Source organism: Eleutherodactylus coqui, chromosome 6 (genome assembly GCF_035609145.1).
Source record: "Eleutherodactylus coqui strain aEleCoq1 chromosome 6, aEleCoq1.hap1, whole genome shotgun sequence".
NCBI classification, from domain to species: Eukaryota; Metazoa; Chordata; class Amphibia; order Anura; family Eleutherodactylidae; genus Eleutherodactylus; species Eleutherodactylus coqui.
This window is the reverse complement of record NC_089842.1, coordinates 101,269,303-101,293,960: the sequence shown is the minus strand read 5'-3', so window position 1 is coordinate 101,293,960 and position 24,658 is coordinate 101,269,303. Positions and strand designations below refer to the sequence as shown.

At 46.1% G+C, this 24,658-nt stretch overlaps 1 protein-coding gene across 3 annotated transcripts in view; it reads left to right on the top strand.

The window, feature by feature from the left end:
* CEP104 (centrosomal protein 104) overlaps nucleotides 1-24,658 on the top strand; it is a 103,201-nt gene that overhangs the window by 27,524 nt on the left and 51,019 nt on the right. For 2 of the 3 annotated variants that reach the window (XM_066607292.1, XM_066607295.1), the window contains 4 exons: nucleotides 1,029-1,277; nucleotides 1,423-1,626; nucleotides 1,768-1,935; nucleotides 22,233-22,406. In XM_066607292.1, coding sequence (XP_066463389.1) covers nucleotides 1,029-1,277; nucleotides 1,423-1,626; nucleotides 1,768-1,935; nucleotides 22,233-22,406 — 795 coding nt within the window. The remainder of the gene's footprint in view (nucleotides 1-1,028; nucleotides 1,278-1,422; nucleotides 1,627-1,767; nucleotides 1,936-22,232; nucleotides 22,407-24,658) is intronic. The other variant, XM_066607294.1, reaches the window with a different exon arrangement.

Genomic DNA, 24,658 nt, shown 5'->3' with positions numbered 1-24,658 from the left:
TGCAGTTGAAAATGTGAAAAAATGAAAATATTTTTAACATTTTTCCAATTTTGGCACATTTAATAAATATACACAAATACTATCAGACTATTTCCACCACCTAAATGAAGTAGAATATGTGTCGAAAAAACAATGTCAGAATCACTGGGATATGCAAAACCTTTATGGAGTTATTCTATGTCAAAGTGACACTTGTCAGATTTCAAAATTTGGCTTGGTCATTAAGGGGTTAAAAGAATGATGTAGAATTATATAGTAGTAGTATTTTACAACAGTTATTGATGTAAACTTTGAGCATATGTCATGGTGCCAACTTGGTATAATTCTATCTATATGATATAGATGTATTTCATTAGATCTACTACATTCTTATACAAAACTGTACACTTAATAAGTGGCACAATTTTCCTTTTTTTAATTTAGAATCTACATAAAAAGCAGTAACACAACAAATTTATTAAGTTCATTGCCTTATACTGATCCTGAGTTACATCCTATATACTCCAGAGCTTCACTCACTATTCTGCTGGTGGAGTCATTGTGTATATACATTACATTTCTTATCCTGTATTGATCCTGAATTACACCCTGTATCATACTCCAGAGCTGCACTCGCTATACTGCTGATGAAGTTACTGTATACATACATTATATTACTCACCCTGTACTGATTCAATGTGGTATCCTGTCTTATACTTCAGAGCTGCAATCACTGTTCTGCTGATGGAGTCACATACATTACTTATCCTGTATTGATCCTGAGTTATAGGCTATTGAAAACAGTTGGCTTTGACTTGTTGTCGATTACAAGCCTAGCTGAGCTCTTATAGTGACAGTTTTTCCTACTTTCTTATGTGTGGGTAAGCAAGACTCTCCTCAGGACCCTCCCTACACAACACTAACCTACTCATCATCTATGACTACTGAGGTCTGATCAATTAGTGAAAAGATGAATGCAGTTGTTCCCCAATGTCCTTTTTTAGTTCAATGTCTAACTGTCTGGATGCCCCGTTTCTCATTCTCATAAGATACAGAGAGCTCCCGAATCATCTATGAATCCACTGGAGTATTCGTCTAGCCCCCCGCCTCAGCAACAGCTCAAAGCGGCAGCCTCTCCACAAGCAGAGAAGGAAAGAAGTACAGAAAAGAAGAATAAAAGAGAGCAGCAAGAAAAATTACCCAAAGTCACTTCTCCTAAGCCAGGTCCCCAACGTCGTTCTCCTTCTCCTCCTCCTCTTCCTCCTCCAGCTTCATCCACAACTGATTCCAGGATCAATGTAAGTGCATTAACTCAAATATTGGACATGTATGGCAAGTAAACAGGAGTCACACGACTGATCAGCTAATATTGCCATGGGAAGCGGCGCCACCTTTCTATGGAGAAAATGTATTAAACAGCCTATTCTGTTTTTTTATTTTAAGGTTGATGCTTTACCTTATGACGAGCGGCCTCTCCCAGCTCAGCGGAAGCAGAAGGATGATACATTTACCTACCTGGAGCCAGAAACAAATGAAGATATTGTTGGGGATACTCCCAGAAGCAGGATCACTGGTGAGCCAGAGCCACTGACGGAGAAAGCATCACGAGAGGCTGGATTTGCCATTGAAGTCTTCGGTGAAGCTTTGGTAAGCATCTGCTTATGAAGTTCTTCAGCAAATTTTGAAAAAATGCTTAGAGATGAGCAAAAGGGTTTTATTCACTTACATGATTGGAAATCTGTTGTCAGGATGAAATCCAGAATTGATTAAATGTTTGTTTTGTCTTAGGTTGCAGGAGCCTATTCCAAGACTTGGTCATACAGAGAAGATGCCTTAGTAGCCGTGTATAAGAAGCTGTCAGATGTGCCCACTACAACCTCTAAAGACGACTTAAAGAATATGCTGAGGGCAGCTGTGTTCCTTATCCGGAGAGCGATCAAAGACAAAGTTTCTTCAGTAAGTAATTGCAAAGTTATCACAGACAAGCTACAGTGTTTCCCTGTAAATAAGACACTGTCTAATATTATTTTCCGCCCCAAAAGGGGCACAGTGTCTTATTTTCGGGGGGAAGGTCTGTGGCATCCGGATGGTCCGCCGCGTCCTGATGGTCTCCGGCGGCACTGCGGCAAGTGTCCTCCCCGTCTGCCTGCTCAACTTCTTTCTGGCGACGGGGCTTTGAATACCCCGCCTCCAGCAAAGCGAGCACTGTGATTGGCTAATCACAGCGCCAGCAGCCAATCATAGCTGGCACTCGATGAGGAAATCACAGCCATTCTGTGATGTCATCCACTGAATGGCTGTGATTGGCTCATCAAGCGCCGCCTGTGATTCGCAGATGGCACTGAGATTAGCCAATCACAGGGCTCACTTTGCTGGAGGCAGGGTATTCAAAGCCCCGTCACCAGCAGAAATTGAGCAGGCAGACCTGGAGGACTCAGCCGTTTGCCTCAGCGCAGCTGGAGACCATCGGGACGCCGCGGACCAGGTGAGTATTGATTTGGGGGGGAGCATCTGAACTAGGTCCTATTTTTGGGGGAGGCCTTATATTGCAAGCCTCCCCTAAAAACCTGATAGATCTTACTATCGGGGTAGGACCTATTTTGGGGGGGGAACACGGTAGACACAATCGTATAACTTATGTTCAAGTGGAGCAATACATCAAAAATGCAAAATTTATAGGAACAAACAAGACATAGTAGGCATTTAAGGAGCTGTACGACTAGCAGCTGCTGGTCATAGTGTCTCCCAAATATCTTAAAGCTTAAGCCCCGTTTAGATGAATCGAATTCTATTCAGAAAATTGTTCAAATGAGCAAAACTGAACGATAATCACTCAGTTTAAACGCCAGGGGGGGGGGGGGGGGAGGGGGGGGAGGGTACCAGGCCAGCAGTGTTATCTGTGCTATAGATTTCTCAAACTTCCCAGTCACTCATAAGTACTCGTGAAGAATTTAGCCCTCTATTGAAAGTGTCAAAAGTTATTATAAATTTATATTCCCAAATTCTTCTATGGCTTTGTGACTTGAATTGCCTTTCAGTATCATAACTTTCATATCTTCTATGTTGTGTCCCTGACTAGAATATTCCCTCCGCCACAGGTAATTCTGTCTTTCTCTGTTTAATCGTGTGGCGATGAGATCTCTTCCTCGATTTAAGTTTTTATCCTGTCTCTCCAACATAAAGGCCCACAACAGGACATTTACTACACAGGATCAGGTGCACAACATTAGAGGTGGAACATGTGAAAGTCCCCGGGATCTTATAGTCCTGTTATGTGCTGGGGATTGGAAAACACTGAACGATTAGTGCATGAGAACTGCAGGACTCTCAATGAGAATGGTGCAGTTTAAACAGGCAGCCTGAGCGCAAACGAGCTGGTGGTGACGTGACGAGCTTGGGAAAACTAGAATCAAGAGATTCTCGGCTTATATAAAAAAGGCATTATTAGTCTCTTCCCCCTCACCTATCTATAGCTTCTCCTATTAGGACCTTAAAGTGCCAATACATTTTCAATACCTACCGTATCAACCAAATGCTAGTTCTCCCGAAATCCACATATACATAAATGGTCGGTTCGGCTTATGACTTATCTACAAGGGGGATGAAAGGATCGGGTGTTGAAATTCATCATACTCGATCCTTGTATGCCTTGACATCATCCATGAGGAAAGGTAAGGAGACCTCTATACACATACGGGAGTTGTCTGCGTCCATAGTGCACAATAGGGCTCTATCGCACATAATACGTGGTAAACTCAAACATGCTGTGTTCTTTTTTTACATGTGCATGATATGCAATGTATGAGTATATTTCATCAAATACATTTATCTCACCCCCGCAATCCGCTATTAAATTACGCTCGTGTGAGCCTGCCCTTAGGCTACATTCACATTTGTATTTCAAGACTCTGTCAGATTTAACAGGGAGAATAGCACTGAGTTCAGCACAGTTCTTCTCATAAAAACAGTGGACATCACAACATACCGATGGTGAGCCGGTGGGGTCTTTTGGGTGCCAGTTGTATCTGTCATACGATGGATCTGACAGAGCTTGCTATGAGCAGAAGCCGCAATGTAAACATGAACGTAGCCTTCATAACATTCTGGAACAAATACACCCTGCTACATCACTCTCTATATATCTTTATGAGAACAGATTTTTTCTTAACCCCCCACTACCCCTTCATTGCCAAAACCACTTTTTCAAGTTAGCCTGGTAAATATGTATGTGGTTGGTAAATATATGGTTGGACAGGTCCCATGATATGGCTCACTGTACTCCAGTGTGTTCTGCTCGGTCACCCAGCAGTAGGTAACACAGGGGACTTTGTGTTTGCGCAGCTCTATAGTTGCTATGCCCGACATGTTACATACCAAAAAGTTATTTTTTAAGTAGCTGAGGTTGTCACGTTAAATGCCATCAACCACGTGTGGCTTTTTTTGGAACAGAGGGGTCATCAGAAGCTGAAAATACATAGTAACATAGTATGTTAGGCTGAAAAAAGACAGATGTCCATCCAGTTCAGCCTATTATACTCCAATGTTGATCCAGAGGAAGGCAAAAAAAAAAACCAATGAGGTAAAGGCCAATGGAAATGAAAATAACATCGCAGCCACCAAGATGATTCATGATCTGCTGCCACAGAATGTACAAAAGTAAAACTGATGTATTATGATGAAGAGTTTAGACTCGTTTCTGCTAGACATGTTTTATCAGACATACAGTAGTTTTAGCGTCATCTGCTACAATTAAGCCTCCAGATGCAGAATCCAAACTTTCAGCTGTTGTTTTCCAGCCCGAGAGACTGAGGTTTATATGTCAAGTTTTGATCAGAAGACCATTAGGTAATGGCACACTGCTGTATTCTGCTGCCAGCAGCCTGTAGTCAGAGGCGGTCGTCAGCCACTGGAATTTTCAGCAGTTCTTGGCTCAGCAGCTGATCTGGAACTATTATGAAACTGATGTATAAGCAGTTTCCTAATAAATGAGGAAAACTGTAGATTCAAGCTGGATCTGTACACTAAGGCCCAATGTCCACGGGCAATTGTAATTTGTGGAACCCGCATGGGAGATCCGTAAATCAAGCCGCCCATAGGGATGCATTAGCATCCGCAAAACAATGTTATAGCACGCGGATGTGGTTTTTTTTCTCTCCGGTGTGCAGATCACATACGCGGGAAGAAATCGCAGTATGCCTCATTTTTCTGCGGATCCCGCAGGGACGGCTTCCACTGCAGTCACTGAAAGCCGTCCAATCCGCGGCACAGCCACAGCTGTGACTGGGGACATTCCGCAGGAAAGCAGGAGATTTAAAGAAAAAATGCACTGCGTAAGCGCCCAGCACGTCGACGGCACATCCGGACGTATCAGCTGTGCTGGAGAAAAAAGACCCGTCTGGCACAGAGGAGTCCCGCGCTGGATCCTGACAGGTTAGAAAATGTCTTTTTCTGTCTGTCTGCGGGCACGGCTGGATTCCGCTGCGGGATTCAGCTGAAGGAATCCGTGTGTGCAAGTGGACATAAGGCCTAACAGTCCATGCTTTTGACGTTGTCATATTCTCGGACACATGAACCCCATGCGCTCCCTATATGAGACAACATATTTTAGAAGCAATGAGGATACTTCCGTAATGCTAAGAACGCCACTATTTTTTATATATTATTTGGTCACAGAGTCCATATGAGTTTATGAGAACAAAGATCTGAGTCTCTGACTCAGTGGGCACCGTATTACGGATCCAGATTCATAAATGTGCATAAGGCTGAAGGGTACGATCAAACATGCCCCTTCACTAACAAAAGTGTCCTAGAACAGCTTTGTTGGCATGCTGTACTGTATGTAGGATTGCTCACCTGGCCGCCGGCTCCAGTCTGCGCATGCGTCGGCTGCCCGTCAGCCGGCACATGAAAGAGCCGGGGCCGCCGGGCGCGGGTGAGTACGCGCTCGTCTCTGCAGGCGCTCAGGTCGGGTCCCGCGGCGAGCATTCTCGCCGGATTCGACCCGCTCGTCTGCAGGCGGCCTAACTCGTTTCTTTCTGGGTCAAGCCAAAGACTTTTCAGCAGCCCCTCGTATAAAAACACAGAGTCTGACTGACAGAAGAACAACACAGTTAGGGCTCTTGGAAGGGGAGGACAAAAATAACACACTGAGAATACAACTAAGCTGTTATTATCTCAGAAAACACCACTCAACGGTCCTGACAGAACACACTGACCTACTACCACCATAGAAATCCAGTGGGCTAAAGGACCTGTGATGATGTCACTGCTGTGGGAGGAGCCAAGCTGTGTGTGTGTGATGTGTGGGGTGTAGCAGAGCTGTGTGTCGCATTGTGCCACCAGAAACACTGGTACTATAATTTCCTACACAACTCAGCAGTCCTGACAGAACACACTGACCTACTACCACCACAGAAATCCAGTGGGCTAAAGGACCTATGGTGATGTCACTGCTGTGGGAGGAGCCAAGCTGTGTTTCGATTTTGTGGTAATCGAGCTACTGTGAGTGTGATGTGCCACCAGAAACACTGCTACTATAATGTCCTACTAATTACTAGTATATATCAAAACAACTAAAACAAAATAGGGCACTGATTCAATCCTGGTGTATCTTGTCTCCACCAGAAGACTAGGTGGAGACAAGCTGCACACCCACAAGCAACGCCCACAACTTGATTGGCTGGGCCGCAGAATTGGTTTCCATTATGTCCCCTTTCGCCTCGTTGTGCCACTGACCCCACGGCTGCTCTCTCTTGTGCCCTGACTGGCTTTTGCAATAGACTGCGCCGGAGCAGGGACAGGAGAAGAAGGCAGAGTGCCGGGAGCAGTGACACTCTGCCGCTTTCCCTTGTCCCCTTCCCGACTCCTGCGCTGTCAGTCTCCTCAGTGCCATCACATATTGCAAGGATTATGCGACGCCGGCGAGGAGACTAACAGCGGGTGACAGACTTTATCATAGCAGGGACAGGAGAAGGCAGAGTGCTGGGGGCAGTGACAGCGGGGAAATGCAGCGGAGGGGGGGAATTACAGTGCCAATGCTGGCAGGGAAGGTCGCTGGGGAAAGTATCACTGTGGACCTACGAGCCCACAGCAGTGCCGGCTTGAGGGGTTGACAGCCGGGGGAAAGAAATGGAAGAGGAGGGGGGAGGGGAAACTTGCACCGCCGAAGCTGGAAGGGAAGAAGGTCGGCAGGGGAATTATGACAGCGGAGCTAGGAGCACAGACTAGCAGATTCCCCAGCCCAGCCAATGAAGTTGTAGGCATGCAGTTAGTCTTCACCCATTCTTCTGGTGGAGACAAGATACAACAGTACCCACTGATTCTAATACTTTATTCTTTTGATTTTCAAATGCACACTAAAATAAAGAGCCAACAATTAAAAATATTTGTTTCTGTTTCGTACATATTACTCTAAAATAAAACTGAAAACCTTTTATATAAACAAGTATTAACCCCTTGTCCAGTTAGAATTAACTTTTTAAAATCCAAGCCAAAAGGGTTAGAAGAATATAAGAAATGGTACTTACTAGTCCTAAGCCCTGGCGATCCAGAGCTGCAGTCGTGCGACTCCTCCGGTCTCTGTTGATAGCGAAAGTCAGATGACTGCTGTCTGCCAATCAGAGGCCGCAGCCTCACTGTTTTGAACTCCTGGCATCAAGCACTGATGCCATGAAAATGGGCAGTGACGCTGCGGCCTCTGATTGCCAGACAGGGGTCACTTGACTTAGTATGTCTAATATGTTTCCACTCGTGGTTAAGGCAGAAGAACTACAGCATGTACGGGCGCCCTTAATGTATTTCTGTTTAGTACTTGCTGTTGAGGGGTCACTACTGTGATTGGTTTGTTAATACCTGAAGCTGAGGAAGCACAAAGGGTGTTCCCATCCTATAATGTGGGGGTGTATTATATAACCTCCGGGACCCCTGCTGACTTTATTTTTCGCTTGCGCAGTGGCGCTTCCTGCCAAGCTCTGTGCAGGGAAAACTGTTAAGGGGTTGTAGCGCCGATTCATTGTAAGGATCAAGAAGGGTCTTAAAGGATGGACCCCTGATAAATCATAACGTAATTGCATATCATAGTGATAGGCCATCATTTTATAAGATATCAATGACCCCAGAGGCTCTGGCACCAATCCTGTACGCTTACATATACCATTCTCTTAGGATCTGACCTTCATGATAAATTGCAGCCTGATATTATATTGTAGTAAGCAAAGTTTGAAAAAAAAAATCCTGTTAACTCCTTAATGCCCAGCGTTTCAGTTCTTAATAACTAGACAATTTTTAGCAACTTTGCGCATGTTTTGGTTTAACTGCCCTAACATTTTTTTTTCTATTTATTGGGCTACCAATATAATTGTTGTGGCTTTTTTGAGATATGGAGCTGTTTCTGACCCTCTTAGTCACTTCCAATTCACCTTTTTATGGCAATCACTAAGGGGCCTTATCTCGATGAGTATATCTTTTTTACAGCCACTGGAATAAGGCTAGAACAGGTCTTCCATGCCAGAGAAGATGCCAGCAGGGCTCCAGCTCTAACTGCTGGGAGTGAAGAAACATCTTATCTAAACTGTTTAATAGTCAATGAAGACTTCCTCTGTCACCTTCGAACCCCCGCAGTGGGATTGTAGGGTGCAAATTGGTAGCTATGGCACCAGGAGGTTTGACAATAGCTTCAGGGTCTGCCATCTATGGTGGCTTATGAGGCTAAGTCAAAGGCAGGGTCTCATAGGCCAGTGTAATACACTGCAATACTAAAGTATTGTAGTGCATTATAGGAACAATCATTCCTAATGAAATTCAAGTCCACTAGTGGGGCAAGAATAAAATCTTTAAAAAAATGTAGTTAAAAGGTAGTAAAAAAAATCAAAACCCCAAAAGAAAAAATTACAAATTTGGCACAGCCAAGTTAATAATGACCCACAAAAAAACGTAGCACATTATTTAACTTACACGTTGAAAAATGTGAAGAAACTATATAGATAAAAATGGTTAAAATAGCTAATTCCGGGTATCTTGCCTCACAAAAAAACAGAATAGAAACTGATCCAAAAGTCATTTGAAACACCAAATGATATCCTAAAAAAAAGCACAACTTGTTCTGCAAAAAAATAAATAAAAATACAGCATCCTGAGGGAAAAAAATTGTAAAAACGTTTTGCTACTTTTTTACAAATTTGTTTTAAAATTTGTAAAAAAAAAGTTGCAAAACCTAAAAAAAACTATATAAATTTGGTAGTAACGCAAGAAAACTGACCCACAAAATTATTTAACCCCTTAACGACCGGCCCATAGTCTTTTTACGTCCTCACTTGCTGGGCCTTATTCCCTGAGGACGTAGAAATACGTTTCCTGCAGGGATAAAGGCCCTGCAAGCTGACGACGTGGCAGCTCCATGCTGCTGGCTCCGGGAGGTAGCCGGCAATCTGGAGCTGCCATTCCGGGCCGCAGGTCCCCTCCCCCGGTCACATGATCACCGGCATTTACCGAATGCCAGCGATCATATAAAAGTTGGTAAAAAGTTTAAAAAAGTGAAAGATTCAGCTGCCCCGTTGGATCGGATCCATCGGGGCAGCTGAAAGTACTCACCCGCCTCCTCCACGATGACCGGCGGTGTCCCAGCCTCCAGGTCCCGTCGGCGCCTTCTGCGCATGCGCGCCAGACGTCATACGTCGGCTGCGCGCGACCCGGGAAATTTAAAAATTCTTCTGCTCCCGGCTCCCATGTGTAGCCGAGAGCAGAGGGATGTCACCGGGAGCCGCTGTATGCGGTTCCCGGTCACATGATCGCTGCTATCCAATGGATAGCAGCGATCATGTAAAGTAAAAAAAAGTTTTTAAAAAATTTTAAAAAAAACACGGCTTCTGCGCACGTGCCCGCCGCCAAGATGGTGGACACATGTGCAAAAGGCGCAGATTGCCAGGGTAATTTAAAATCTCCCTGCTCCTGGCTACCAAATGTAGCTGAGAGCCTGGAGATTTCACCGGGGCCCGCAAAACGCGGTTTCTGGTCACAGGATCGCCGTTTTCCAATTGAAAACAGCGATCACGTAAAAGTAAAAAAAGTGAAAATTTCACCTCCAATCACAGATCAGATTCGTGAGGGGAGGTGAAATTACTTACCTAAGGCCTCTGGTGATGTCCCCCGACGGGACCTTTCCCCAACTTTGGCGCATGTGCCCATTAGCAAAATGGCGGACGCAAGCGCAAAAGCTGTTCAGGGCCCTGGAAATTCAAAGTCTCCTTGCTCCTAGCTACTAAATGTAGCCAAGAGCCTGGAGCAGTGACCGAGGGCCGCAGTTAGCGGTCCCCGGTCACATGATCTCCGTTATCCAATAGATAATGGCGATTACGTAAAATTTAAGACACAGTTGACATTTTATGCGCCTTTCCTTTTGAGCCCTGTTGTGCATACAGACATGATATTAAAGGGGTTGTCTCGCGGCAGCAAGTGGGGTTATACACTTCTGTATGGCCATATTAATGCACTTTGTAATATACATCGTGCATTAAATATGAGCCATACAGAAGTTATTCACTTACCTGCTCTGTTGCTGGCGTCCCCGTTGCCATGGTGCCGTCTAACTTCGGTGTCTTCTTGCTTTTTTAGACGCGCTTGCGCAGATGGATCTTCTCCCTTCGGCTGGTCTCGGAAGCATTGGCATTTTGGCCCCGCCCCCTTGTACGCGTCATCGCGTAGCTCCGCCCATGACGTGTGCCGGTTCCAGCCTCCTGATTGGCTGGAATCGGCACGTGACGGGGGCGGAGCTACGCGATGATGCGTACAAGGGGGCGGGGCCAAAATGCCAATGCTTCCGAGACCAGCCGAAGGGAGAAGATCCATCTGCGCAAGCGCGTCTAAAAAAGCAAGAAGACACCGAAGTTAGACGGCACTATGGCGACGGGGACGCCAGCAACGGAGCAGGTAAGTGAATAACTTCTGTATGGCTCATATTTAATGCACGATGTATATTACAAAGTGCATTAATATGGCCATACAGAAGTGTATAACCCCACTTGATTTCGCGAGACAACCCCTTTAAGGCCACAATAGGTATGTCTCTGAAAACGGGACAAAAGGGGGTATCCATTTTGGGGTGAACTTTTTCATTCTTATGTACGCTATACAAAAAAAAATGTTTTTAAAATGACACAACTGCCAAAAAAATTAAAATCGTAATTTTTTCCATCTGCTTTGCTCAGATTCATTCAAAAACTGTGGGGTTAAAATATACAGTACACCCCTAGTTATATGCGTTAAGTGGGCTAGTTTTCAAAATGGGGTCATTTGTGGGGGTCCTCTGTCGTTTTGGTCGCTCAAGGGTTCTACAAGTGTGCAATGGGGCCTAAAACGCCTTCACGCAAAATGTCTGTTCTAAAAGCCACCGGCTGCTCCTTTAGTTTTGGGCCCCGTTGTGAATACGGACATAATTTTAGGGCCACAATGGGTATGTTTCTGAACACGGGACAAATGGGGGTATCTATTTTGGGGTGAAAGTCTTCATTTATATGTGTTCTGTACAAAAAAAAAACGGGTTTAAAAGTGACATGATTGCCAAAAAAATGAAAATCGTAATTTTTTCCTTCTGCTTTGCTTAGATTCATTCAAAAACCGTGGGGTCAAAATACACAGTACACACCTAGAGGAATTCGTTAAGGGGTCTAGTTTTCAAAATGGGGTCATTTGTGGGGGTTCTCTGTCGTTTGGTCCATCAAGGGCTCTACAATTGGGCAATGGGGCTGAAATCGCCTTCAAGCAAAGTGACTGTTCTGAAAGTCACCGTCTGCTCTTTTCGGTTTGGGCCCTGTTGTGCATATGGACAGAAGATTAGGGCTACAATGGGTATGTTTCTGAACACAGGACAAACGGGGGTATCCATTTTGGGTGCAAATACGCATTTTCATGTGTATTATAGAAAATAATCCCATCTTTTAAATGGCATATTTGCAAAAACATGAAATTGTATTTTTTTTCTCCTCTAAATTGCATTAATTCTTGAAAAAAATCTGTGAGGTAAAAATACACCTGACCCCCCCCCCCCCCCTCAGTGAATACATTAAGGGGTGTAGTTTTTATAATAGGGTCATTTGTGGGGGTATCTATCATTCTGACACCTATGAGCCTTTGTAATCTTGGCTTGGTGCCGGAAAATAAAGTGTTCCTCAAAATGCTGAAAATCAATGTTAAATTTGCACGTCTCTTAAATGGTTAAAAAAAACTGAACTTTTTCTAATGTGCAACTAGAATAAAGTAAACAGATGGAAATATATATCTTATCAAGAATTTGTACAGTATGTTTGCACATATTTGAGATATCGCAGTTGAAAATGTGAAAAAATGAGATTTTTTTTTCAAAATTTTCCCAATTTTGGCACTTTTAATAAATATACACAAATTTTATCTGACTATTTTCACCACCTAAATGAAGTACAATATGTGGCGAAAAAAACAATGTCAGAATCACTTGGATATGCAAAACCTTTACGGAGTTATGCTATGTCAAAGTGACACATGTCAGATTACCAAAATTTGGCTTGGTCATTAAGGCGCAAACAGGCTTGGTCACTAAGGGGTTAACATGCTTCTTATACCTCATGGTGAATGCATAAAAAAATCAATAAAAAACCATGCCACAGAAAAATGGAATAAAAAAATGATGACTTGTGATCATCCCGCAAAAAACAAGCCCTCATAAAGCTCCGCTGATGAAAAAATACAGAATGTTAAACTTGTATCGTTGTAATCCTGCTGACCCAAAGAACAATCTTATCACATTATTTATCCTGTATGCAACAAAAGTCCAAAATCAATGGCGCAATTTGTCTTTTTCTCAAACTTCCCCCTTAAAAAATTAATGAAAGTTATGGGACCTATTACATGTACCGGATTGTATGTATCACAAAGTGATGCCATTAAAAAATACAACTTACCCCGTGAACAAACCGAACGTGAAATGATGCTAGATTCTACATTTTCTGAGATCAGAGTTTGAGCATATATGTGGACATAGCCTTAGGCTGGATTTAGAAACCAAAAATGGCAACAGCACGCAAAGTAAATTTACTATTAGAGGTATACATACCTATAATCTAACCACATTAAATATTTAGACTGGATTTACACGGCCATATTGGCACACTTATTACGCATGAAACTCTTGCTTGCGTGATACGCAGGAAATAGAACTAATTGATTTTAATGAGTTTGTTCACGCGCCGCTGCGTGCCACGGTATTCTCCCATAGCAGAAGTGCTTTTGGGGAAAAGGCGCCACGTGACATATAGAACATAAAATCAGACCTTCGTAGTCTTTTGTCAAGCGTTCAGCAATAAGTATGACTTGCGGTAATATCTGTATATCCTTTGCTTATGCGAAGCTCAGCTTGGACAAAACCACAGTTATATTTTCCAGGCCAATGCTGCCAAAGAGACTTTAATGAGTCCGAATGACTAATTAGAATAATAAATTCTGAATCTGGGCATTGTTTTTTCATGTCGCTGCCATAGTGAAGCAATTGGAAGCTCTGCCTAACTGGATCCGCAGCCCTCAGCGTCTCTTTAGAGACTCCCAGGCTTGTCATACCCAGCGTTCTAAACAAAGGGGGTCTAAGATACCCTGTATTTGTAATTTCCTTCGTTTTTTGGACTAAAGTTTTGTATGCAAGACCGTGACAATGGTTATATGAGTAATGTACGAGCTAGTGGAAAATAAACCACCCTCGGAGGGAGCCAGCCCTGGTTTAGTGGAGATGATATCTTAATTGTTAACAGCTGCTTTTGGGAAGTGGTCCCGCGTAACGTGCAAGAGAGAAAGGATGAGCTGATTTTTATTTTTTCAACTTCTTAAAGTGATTTCCACTTTTTAATGTAATTTTCTTTCGAAGTTCTGTGCTGATTTAATATCGTTTTATATCTATATAGCGGTCAGAGGTCTGTTTTTCTGATACACAGCTCCAAGACATCAAGAGTTAAATAATAAAATTGTGTCTTTTTGCAGCCACCACTAGAGGGAGCACATTCCATAGTGTGATGTTATGGAGTATTTGTAAGATGTAGTAAGCTCCTGAGCTCCCTCTAGTGGTGACCACAATGGTCAGATTGTTTCAAATCTGCATCTATGTAGGGATTTAGAGATTTGTATTGCACGAACAGAAATTGGACTGCCATAAAGATATAAAGAAATTAATTGGTACAGAATGCTGACCCTATATAAAGAAACTGATTTACACTGAGGCTCACTATAAAGGGCTTTTGTTTTTAATTATTTTATTCTACACTTATGGACCCTGCACACCATCATTAGCTATCAGTCAAATTCTTGTTCAACGGACAGCTTTTTTGTTTCCACTCGTTAAGCCATATGGTGAATGTCTTTTGATATATTTCACAATTCACCCTAGTCTCTTTTTTTTTTTTTTTTTTAGACGCTTCTATAAACTGAGCAGCTGTAAAAGTGACTCCAATGACAACTACTGAAATAGTATTGTTTGGGTGACACCTTAATGAATAAACCCTTCCTCGGATCTAGGTAGCCTTCGCCTGGTCCTCACTTACACCTTTATTTTTTTAGATGTTTTTTCTGTATGGTAATTTCCTATTTAGGGCACATAAAAGTTACATTGGCTTCTTGAGTTGTTCTATTGACGAGGCCAGGAGTCTCGCTCTTGCTTAAATGGAGATTATGCTATACTTAACCCCTTAGTGACATATGACCAACATTTACATATGTGCAAAGGATATATGGAGCTGGCTCAGCAGCTGACACATTACGTTATACAGCTGATACCAGCCTGCAATAGCTGGGATTGGGGATACTTCCAATCATGAATGTTTAACCCCTCAGGTGTCGTGGTTGTCCTGGCAGCCGGGGACCTAGTGAAGGAATCTGGGCCTGCCAGCTTAGTACTTCTGTTACATTCTGCATGAATGTCATTAAAGAGAGAACAGAAAATACATATTTTGTCAGAACTGTGATTTTTGTTCCTCTTACCTCCCAAACAAATGTAGCATGTACCCCAGACAAAATCTGTAACAAGTCCACGTTGATCCACCACAGAAAATCTGTCCCATGTGAATGTACCCCTATACTACTCTACAGTAAATCCAGTATGAAGATACCCCTATACTCCTCTACTGTGGATCCGATTTGAATGTATCCCTATACTTATCTACTGTAGCTCTGGTTTTGATGTACCCTTATACTCATCTGTAGATCCAGTTTTAGTGTACCCCTATATTCCCTTACTGTGGACCTAGTGTGTATATACCACTATAGTCCTCTACAGTAAATCCCATATGGATATACCCAAATATTCCTCTACAGTAGATCTGATTTGAATGTATCCCTATACTTATCTACTGTATCTCTGCTTTTGACGTACCCTTATACTCATCTGTAGATCCAGTTTTAGTGTACCCCTGTACTCCCTTACTGTAAATGTGGTGTGTATACACCCCTATTCTCCTCTACAGTAGATCCCATATGGAGTTACCCGTATGCTCCTCTACTGTAGATCTGATTTGAATGTATCCCTATTAGAGATGAGCGAACGTACTCGTCCGAGCTTGATACTCGTTCGAGTATTAGCGTGTTCGAGATGCTCGTTACTCGTAACGAGCACCACGCGATGTTCGGGTTACTTTCACTTTCATCTCTGAGACGTTAGCGCGCTTTTCTGGCCAATTGAAAGACAGGGAAGGCATTACAACTTCCCCCTGCGAAGTTCAAGCCCTATACCACCCCCCTGCAGTGAGTGGCTGGCGAGATCAGGTGTCACCCGAGTATAAAAATCGGCCCCTCCCGCGGCTCGCCACAGATGCGTTCTGACATAGAGGAGGGAAAGTGCTATCTTGTTGGAGCTGCTATAGGGAGAGTGTTAGGAGTATTTTAGGCTTCAAGAACCCCAACGGTCCTTCTTAGGGCCACATCTAACCGTGTGCAGTACTGTGGAGGCTGCTTTTTGCAGTGTTGCACATTTTTTTTTTTTTTTTGGTATATCGGCCGTGCAGAGCATTGCGCCCTGCAGTAATACTCCAGGGCCAGAAGCGCTTAGGCAGGGACAGAAGACATATTGATTGAATATAGGCAGTGGGCCTTTGCAAAAAAATTTGGGGAAAAAAATCTATTTGGGCTGCCTGTGAGTGTCCTCAGTGTTCTGGGTCTCTGCTGGGTGTAGTAGTTCTCCAAATTCATACGTAGCCAGCTAAGTGTTACAGCAGGCTTGCGCAAAATTATTTCCTGGCGTTCCGTAAGCGAAGTCAGCCTCCAACCACAGGCCAATAAGCGGCACATTTAATTACAGCGTTCTGTTTCTGCACTACTGGTAATACACCATGCTGAGGGGTAGGGGTAGGCCTAGAGGACGTGGACGCGGGCGAGGACGCGGAGGCCCAAGTCAGTTCCCAGTCGCCACTACTTTTCCCGATGTGCCGTCCCAGCCCTGCACGACCACGTCTCCCGCAACATTGTACGCGCCCTCACCAACGCGGTTACTGCCAAGGTCCACTTAACAACAGACACGTGGACAAGCACAGGCGGGCAGGGCCACTATATCTCCCTGACGGCACATTGGGTGAATTTAGTGGAGGCTGGGACAGAGTCAGAGCCTGGGACCGCTCACGTCCTACCCACCCCCCGAATTGCGTGCCCCAGCTCGGTGGTGGTATCTGCGGCGGTGTATGCTTCCTCCACTAAACCACCCTCCTCCTACGCAACCTCTGTCTCGCAATCAAGATGTGTCAACAGCAGCACGTCGCCAGCAGTCGGTGTCGCGCGGCGTGGCAGCACAGCGGTGGGCAAGCGTCAGCAGGCCGTGCTGAAACTACTCAGCTTAGGAGAGAAGAGTCAGACGACCCACGAACTGCTGCAGGGTCTGACAGAGCAGACCGACCGCTGGCTTGCGCCGCTGAGCCTCCAACCGGGCATGGTCGTGTGTGACAACGGCCGTAACCTGGTGGCAGCTCGGCAGCCTCACGCACGTGCCATGCCTGGCCCATGTCTTTAATTTGGTGGTTCAGCGCTTTCTGAAAAGCTGCCCACACTTGTCATACCTGCTCGGAAAGGTGCGCCGGGTCAGCGCACATTTCTGCAACTCCAAGACGGACGCTGCCACCCTGCGGACCCTGCAACATCGGTTTCATCTGCCAATGCACCGATTGCTGTGCGACATGCCCACACAGTGGAACTCTACGCTCCACATGTTGGCCAGGCTCTATGAGCAGCGTAGAGCTATTGCGGAATACCAACTCCAACATGGGCAGCGTAGTGGGAGTCAGCCTCCTCAATTATTTACAGAAGAGTGGGCCTGGTTGGCAGCCATCTGCCAGGTCCTTGGAAAGTTTGAGGAGTCTACCCAGGTGGTGAGTGGCGATGCTGCAATCATTAGCGTCACCATTCCTCTGCTATGCCTCTTGAGAAGTTCCCTGCAAAGCATAAAGGCAGACGCTTTGCACTCGGAAACGGAGGCGGGGGAAGACAGTATGTCGCTGGATAGTCAGAGCACCCTCATGTCTATAGCTCAGCGCGTTGAGGAGGAGGAGGAGGGGGAGGAGCATGAGGAGGAGGGGGAAGAGACAGCTTGGCCCACTGCTGAGGGGACAGATGCTCCTTGCCTGTCATCCTTTCAGCGTGTATGGCCTGAGGAGGAGGAGGATCCTGAAAGTGATCTTCCGAGTGAGGACAGCCATGTGTTGCGTACAGGTACCCTGGCACACATGGCTGACTTCATGTTAGGATGCCTTTCTCGTGACCCTCGCGTTACACGCATTCTGGCCACTACGGATTACTGGGTGTACACACTGCTCGACCCACGGTATAAGGAGAGCCTTTCCACTCTCATTCCCGAAGAGGAAAGGGGTTCGAGAATGATGCTATACCACAGGGCGCTGGTGGACAAACTGATGGTAAACTTCCCATCCGACAGCGCTAGTGGCCGAAGGCGCATTTCCGCGGCCCAGGTAGCAGGGGAGACGCAGAGATCAGGCAGCATGTACAGCGCAGGCAGGGGACCATTATCCAAGGCCGTTGACAGCTTTCTGGCTCCCCAGCAAGACTGTGTCACCGGTCCCCAGTCAAGGCTGAGTCGGCGGGAGCACGTAGCCGATCGCACGACCATCCTCGGTGACGCCTCTGCCCCCTACAACTACTGGGTGTCGAAGCTGGACACGTGGCCTGAGCTCGTGCTCTATGCCCTGGAGGTGCTTGCTTGTCCTGCGGCTAGCGTCTTGTCAGAGAGGGTGTTTAGTGTGGCTGGGGGAATCATCACGGATAAGCGTACCCGCCTGTCAACCGACAGTGCCGACAGGCTAACACTCATTAAGATGAACAAAGCCTGGATTTCCCCAGACTTCTCTTCTCCACCAGCGGACAGCAGCGATACCTAAACAATACGTAGGCGGCACCCACGGATGGAAGCATCGTTCTCTATCACCATCCAAAACCAGGACCTTTTTGCTTCATCAATCTGTGTATAATATTCCTCCTCCTGCTCCTCCTCCTGAAACCTCACATGATCACGCCGAACGGGCAATTTTTCTTAGGCCCACAAGGCTCAGTCATATAATTTTTCTAAACAATTTTTATACGTTTCAATGCTCATTAAAGCGTTGAAACTTTCACCTCAACCAATTTTTATTTTTACTGGGCTGCCTCCAGGCCTAGTTACCAATTAAAGGAGATGTCTCGAGGAAGCAGTAAATTTTTTTTTTTGCCCAGTCCCCCTAATTAAGCATACATTACTAATTACCCCTGTAAATGAGTTTTCTAGCTGGTTTCTACTTACAGTTCCAGCGTTTCAGCAACTTATAAAAATTTTCCCAAGATGGCCGCCAGCTCTTTTTCCTTCGCTTGCTGTAGCCCGACGTGCGCGCTCCCAAGACGCTACCAGCTGTGTCTCCCTGACAACCAGACGCCCCGCAGCCGCCGACCGGACCCCTGGATTCAACGCGGCCGACCACGGCACACAGTCACCCACCGCCAGGCAGCAGGTAACCGGCGCAGCCCCCCCGGCCCAGCGACAGCCCCCCCCCCCCCACCGGCCCAGCGACAGCCTCCCACCGGCCTAGCGACAGCCTCCCACCGGCCTAGCGACAGCCCCCCCCCCCGGCCTAGCAACAGCCCTCCCCCGGCCTAGCGACAGCCCCCCCCCCCGGCCCAGCGACAGCCCCCCCCCCCCCCGGCCCAGCGACAGCCCTCCCCCGGCCTAGCGACAACCCCCCCCCCCCCCCCGGCCCAGCGACAGCCCCCCCCCCCCCCCCGGCCCAGCGACAGCCCCCCCCCCCCCCCCCGGCCCAGCGGCAGCCCCCCCGGCCCATCACTTACCTGGACGGCTGGGCGGCTTCTCGGCTGGGCGGCTTCTCGGCTGGGCTGCTGGACGGCTTCTCGGCTGGGCGGCTCTGCACCTTCCTCTAACAGAGGATGGTACAGAATGGCCGCTCCAGCGCGCTCCCAAGCAGTGACAGCTCGTCTGCGCATGCGCAGAAGAGCTGTAGCGGCGAGCACACTGAAGCGGCTCGTGCTGAAAGGAGAAGACCAGACTGCGCAAGCGCGTCTAAAAAAGCAAGCTGCCAGCGAATTTAGACGGAGCCATGGAGACGAGGACGCTAGCAACGGAGCAGGTAAGTGAATAACTTCTGTATGGCTCATAATTAATGCACGATGTATATTACAAAGTGCATTAATATGGCCATACAGAAGTGTATAACCCCACTTGCTGCCGCGAGACAACCCCTTTAAGCCACATTAACCAAAGCGATTAATGGGTTTCACCTGCCCTCTTGGTTGGGCATGGGCAATTTTTCTCAGGTACATTAGTACTGTTGGTACACCAATTTTTGGGGGCCCTCGCCTACAGTGTAATCCAATTAATTTTTAGCCCACCTGCATTACAGCTGACGTTACATCAGCTGTGTTGGGCACTACAATAGGATATATTTATGTACCGCCGGTGGGTTCCAGGGAGCCACCCATGCTGTGGGTCCACAGGGAGTTGTAACTGCATGTGTCCACTTCTAAAGAACCCCAGTCTGACTGGGGCATGCAGTGTAGGCCGAAGCCCACCTGCATTAAACATGACATTACCTCAGCTGTGTTAAGCAATGCAATGGGATATATTTATGTACCGCCGGTGGCTTCCTGGCACCCACCCATGCTGTCGGTCCACAGGGACTTCACAATAGGGAGTTGTACCTGCCTGTGTCTATGAATTAAAAACCCCGGTCAGGTTGGGGCATGCAGTGTGGGCCGAAGCCCACCTGCATTTAATCTGACGTTAGCTCTGCTGTCCAGGGCACTGCAATGGGATACATTTATGTACAGCTGGTGGGTTCCAGGGAGCCACCCATGCTGTGGGTGCACACGGAATTCCCATTGCGGAGTTGTACCTGCCTGTGACTATTTATAAAAAAACGCGGTCTGACTGGGGCATGCAGACACCTTGACAGAATGAATAGTGTGTGGCACATAGGTTCCCCATTGCTATGCCCACGTGTGCAGCTCCAGATGGAGGTGGCACAGGATTGGATTTCTCATTGCTTCTGTACAGCATTGGGGGCTATCGCCCCGCCCCTTTTAAAGAGGGTCGCTGCCTAGCCATGCCAACCCTCTGCAGTGTGTGCCTGCGGTTCCCCCTCATGGCAGACGCACTTATAAATAGACATGAGAATGGTGTGGCTATGAGGCCAGCGTGTGGCATGAGGGCAGCTGAAGGCTGGGCAGGGACAGTTTGGTGTGCGCTGTGGACACTGGGTCGTGGGGGAGGGAGGGGGTGGGCAGCATGTAACCCAGGAGAAGTGGCAGCGGAGTGTCATGCAGGCAGTGATTGTGCTTTGTTGGAGGTAGTGTGGTGCTTAGCTAAGGTATGCATTGCTAATGAGGGCTTTTCAGAAGTAAAAGTTGTTGGGAGGGAGGGGGGGCCCACTCTTGCCGCTATTGTGGCTTAATAGTGGGACCTGGGAACTTGAGATGCAGCCCAACATGTAGCCCCTCGCCTGCCCTATCTGTTGCTGTGTCGTTCCCATCACTTTCTTGAATTGCCCAGATTTTCACAAACGAAAACCTTAGCGAGCATCGGCGATATACAAAAATGCTCGGGTCGCCCATTGACTTCAATGGGGTTCGTTATTCGAAACGAGCCCTCGAGCATCGCGAAAAGTTCGTCTCGATTAAAGAGCACCCGAGCATTTTGGTGCTCGCTCATCTCTAATCCCTATACTTATCTACTGTAGCTCTGGTTTTGACGTACCCTTATACTCATCTGTAGATCCAGTTTTAGTGTACCCCTATACTCCCTTACTGTAAATGTGGTGTGTATACACCCCTATACTCCTCTACAGTAGAAGCCATATGGACGTACCCCTCTTCTCCTCTACTGTAGATCCGATGTGGACATACCCCTCTTCTCCTCTACTGTAGAGCTCATGGTATATTATCATGAAGCAACGTTCTCTCTGAGAAGGACATTACTTGCTTTTAATTGAAGTAGAATTAATTTATCAAACTACGAAGAAGGGTCTCTACTTTAAAGCTTGTTTCATGCTGGAAACACACAGTTACGGAGTTTATGATGACTTCTATTCACATTCTTCTATGGAAACTATTATTTAGACACTTGGATGTGATGATTGTTGAATTCTTCCCAGTTCCTCTGGGTTAGATCACTTGAACTACCACAGTAATTCGGGGCATTATGAGTAGCACCGCTTCCAGAACTGGCGCCTCTTCCTGGCACGTCACAATGTAACAAGGTACAGTTAAGCCTATTTCTACTGCCACAGGTCTGTTAGTGGATTCATATAGCTAAATGTCCGGACTTTGTGATCAATCAGTGCAACATTATCATGCCATTAAAGGAACACTGATAAAACTAGGTACAACTCTTACCTGTCTTATTCCCAATGTAAGGCTGCATACTACTACATTTCTTCCAGTCAGTTTAGCAGAATCTGCAATGGAGGCAATGCTTTACATTGAAGTCCATGTGTAGAACATCCATAGGCTCAATGTAACCATTGCTCCCATCTCTATACATATAATATGCCTGAGATCGGCGCACACGGACCACATTGAGGTGAAGAATAAATTAAAAGGGTCAGCACTAATTCCCAGACACCTTTAGTTATCAGATACAGAGGTGTAATGTGTCGCAGAGAGAACTTATTTCATGTCATTCCAGTGAAATGTATTACCTGGCTTGTGCCATGATGCCATATTCTTCTATTTTTGATACTTTAATGTATTTTGACTTTTTCTTTAACCAGGTTTTCCAGGCCTCACTTAGGCTGCTGAAAATGATCATCACTCATTATATTCCCAAGCATAAACTGAGCAAAGTGGAAACGGCGCACTGCGTGGAGAAAACCCTTCCGGACCTGCTATCCAGAACGGGCGATACGGCCAATAGGCACAGGGTGATGGCATCCAACTTTATTCAGGTATCAGAATAACAAACTAATTGGAACATGTCTAACGAAGTATCCAGCCACTGTTGTCAAGGGGTTACGTGAAGGAAGGGGGGAATAAGATTCTCCCATGTAGCTACATGTAAGTGCATCACATCTGTTCTTTCCAGAAGGTCTGTAGTGAATAGGGAATATACAGTAGTTACTAGAAACCCCTGATGCAACATTTTAATTAAAACACAGTAGAACAGCCCTTTGTTTCAAGTGTCGTGCCAGAGAGTTCCAGTAACAATCTTGAGCGGTGCCAAAGTGTTTTTAGCACTCCTTAAAGGAGTTGTCTCAGGAGAGACCTTGATAGCATATTGCAAGGATGTGCCATCAGTGACTGATCAGCGGACCGTTCGCTAGGAGAGCGCTGTGCCATATGGTTTGCTGTCAGCTATGCTCGGCTTTACAGGACATCCATGTAGCTGGCCAATCAATCCTAGCTTGAGAAAGCTGAGAGGAATTGCCAATGTCCTTTCATGGCATCACTACCAGTTCTTTCTTGGGGCAAAGCATAGAGTCCCCCACTAACTGGGCATTCATAGTTTTTCTTTTTGATATGTCGTCATTTAGGAAGTTATTGGTTGATTACCACATGGCTTCATCTGATTTATTTCAGCTCTAAGCTGCCTTCACACGGCGAGAAAATTGCACGAGATTTGTGTGTTGTGAGACGTACAACTCTTGCACAAATATGAAACCCGTTCTTTTGATTGGGATCATACACCTGAGCGATGTTTTCCTGCAGGGCACCGCGATGCGATGCAATGCGGAAGAACATATCTCAGCATGTTCCATATTGCTGCGTGCTCTCGCATCGCACTGCCCATTGTGGCGGGGGCAGCATCATGCCACATGCTAGATGCACGCAATGTGAGGTTCCCTATTGAATACAATTGGAGAAATTCCGCTATCCTGCGCCGCAGCTATCAGCCACGGCAGGAGGATTGCTTCTTCCGCAAAGTAATGCGAGGTTGTTTTGACATGAAAACGTCTCGCATCAAAGTTCACATGGTGGGGAGCACGATATGCGGCCGTAATTCACAGCCCCATATCGTGCTGCCAGTGGGAAGTTAGCCTTGTAATGTCAATATTGTCTAGCCATTTCTAAGTAATCTGCTCCATGGTATATATTCACGCCTGGCACATACGTCAAACTTATGCCCTTGTTCGTCTGACAGAGGCCAAAAGAGTGAACCGCAGCAATTGCGTGGAATCCATGCAGAGGGGTGCCAAGAAATCATTCCCTACATCATTATTTCACCTCCACCAGCCTAAACTGTTGGCACCTGACAGGAAGGGTTCATCGATTCATGCTGCTTGTGTCAAACTTTGACCCTCCCATCAGCACGGTGCTTTCGGACACATTAGTTGAATCACCAGTGTTGTATTCCGCTGCAGTTTGCTTGACTGTGCGGCGCCTGTTTCTCAGAACTATTGTTGACATCCACCTCTGACCCCTTTCAGCAGCAAGTCAAATTATTGCCCCCGCTAGGGTAGCATGGATGATCATGCCTCGTTGGAAGTCACTCGTATTACTTGATTTTCCCTTTTTTAGTGTAGATTCACACTGAAACTGATCCTCGGAAAACTTGCTCAGTTGATTTTATGTTGCACTCCGGGGTCATGTGTCTAATTTCCTTACAGGAAACCTCTAATCGTGAAAGGGCAGCTGTCTTTAATAAAGTAGCTATTCAGAATTTAACTTCGACCTACACTGCAAACACAGAGTGATTAGACTCCTACTAATGGCAGCTGTTGGGATACTCTTAGTGGTTGTCACTCAGCTTTCCATAGGCTCTGAATGACATATAAAGCTGCAATATTAACTGCTCACCATTGGTCGGAGTAGAAGATAGCAATTTTGGGGGGTTTTTTAGACAAAAATGAACTTTTAAACTATACTCATTTGTGTCTTGTAAAAAGCGTCCAATACTAGAATTGATCTGTGTAGACAGATAAGCGCAGGTAATGTCGGCAGCGCACAGGACAATAATAGTTGGTGAAAGCCACAATGTAAATATCAGTAGTAAAAAAATAAGACAAATCCCCTGGGTGTGCGGTGCAAACAATGCTTGCCTTGTTCTGCCCCGGCCTAACGGGCTCTGCTGTATTCTAGCTCAGCCAGGGAAACAGTAACGCTCTGTGTATTACCTCCCTGCCTTCGGGGACTTCTGCAGTTATTTACCGCTGCGCGCTCCCAGCCTGGAAAATCAAACACACGCTTCCTCCCGACATAG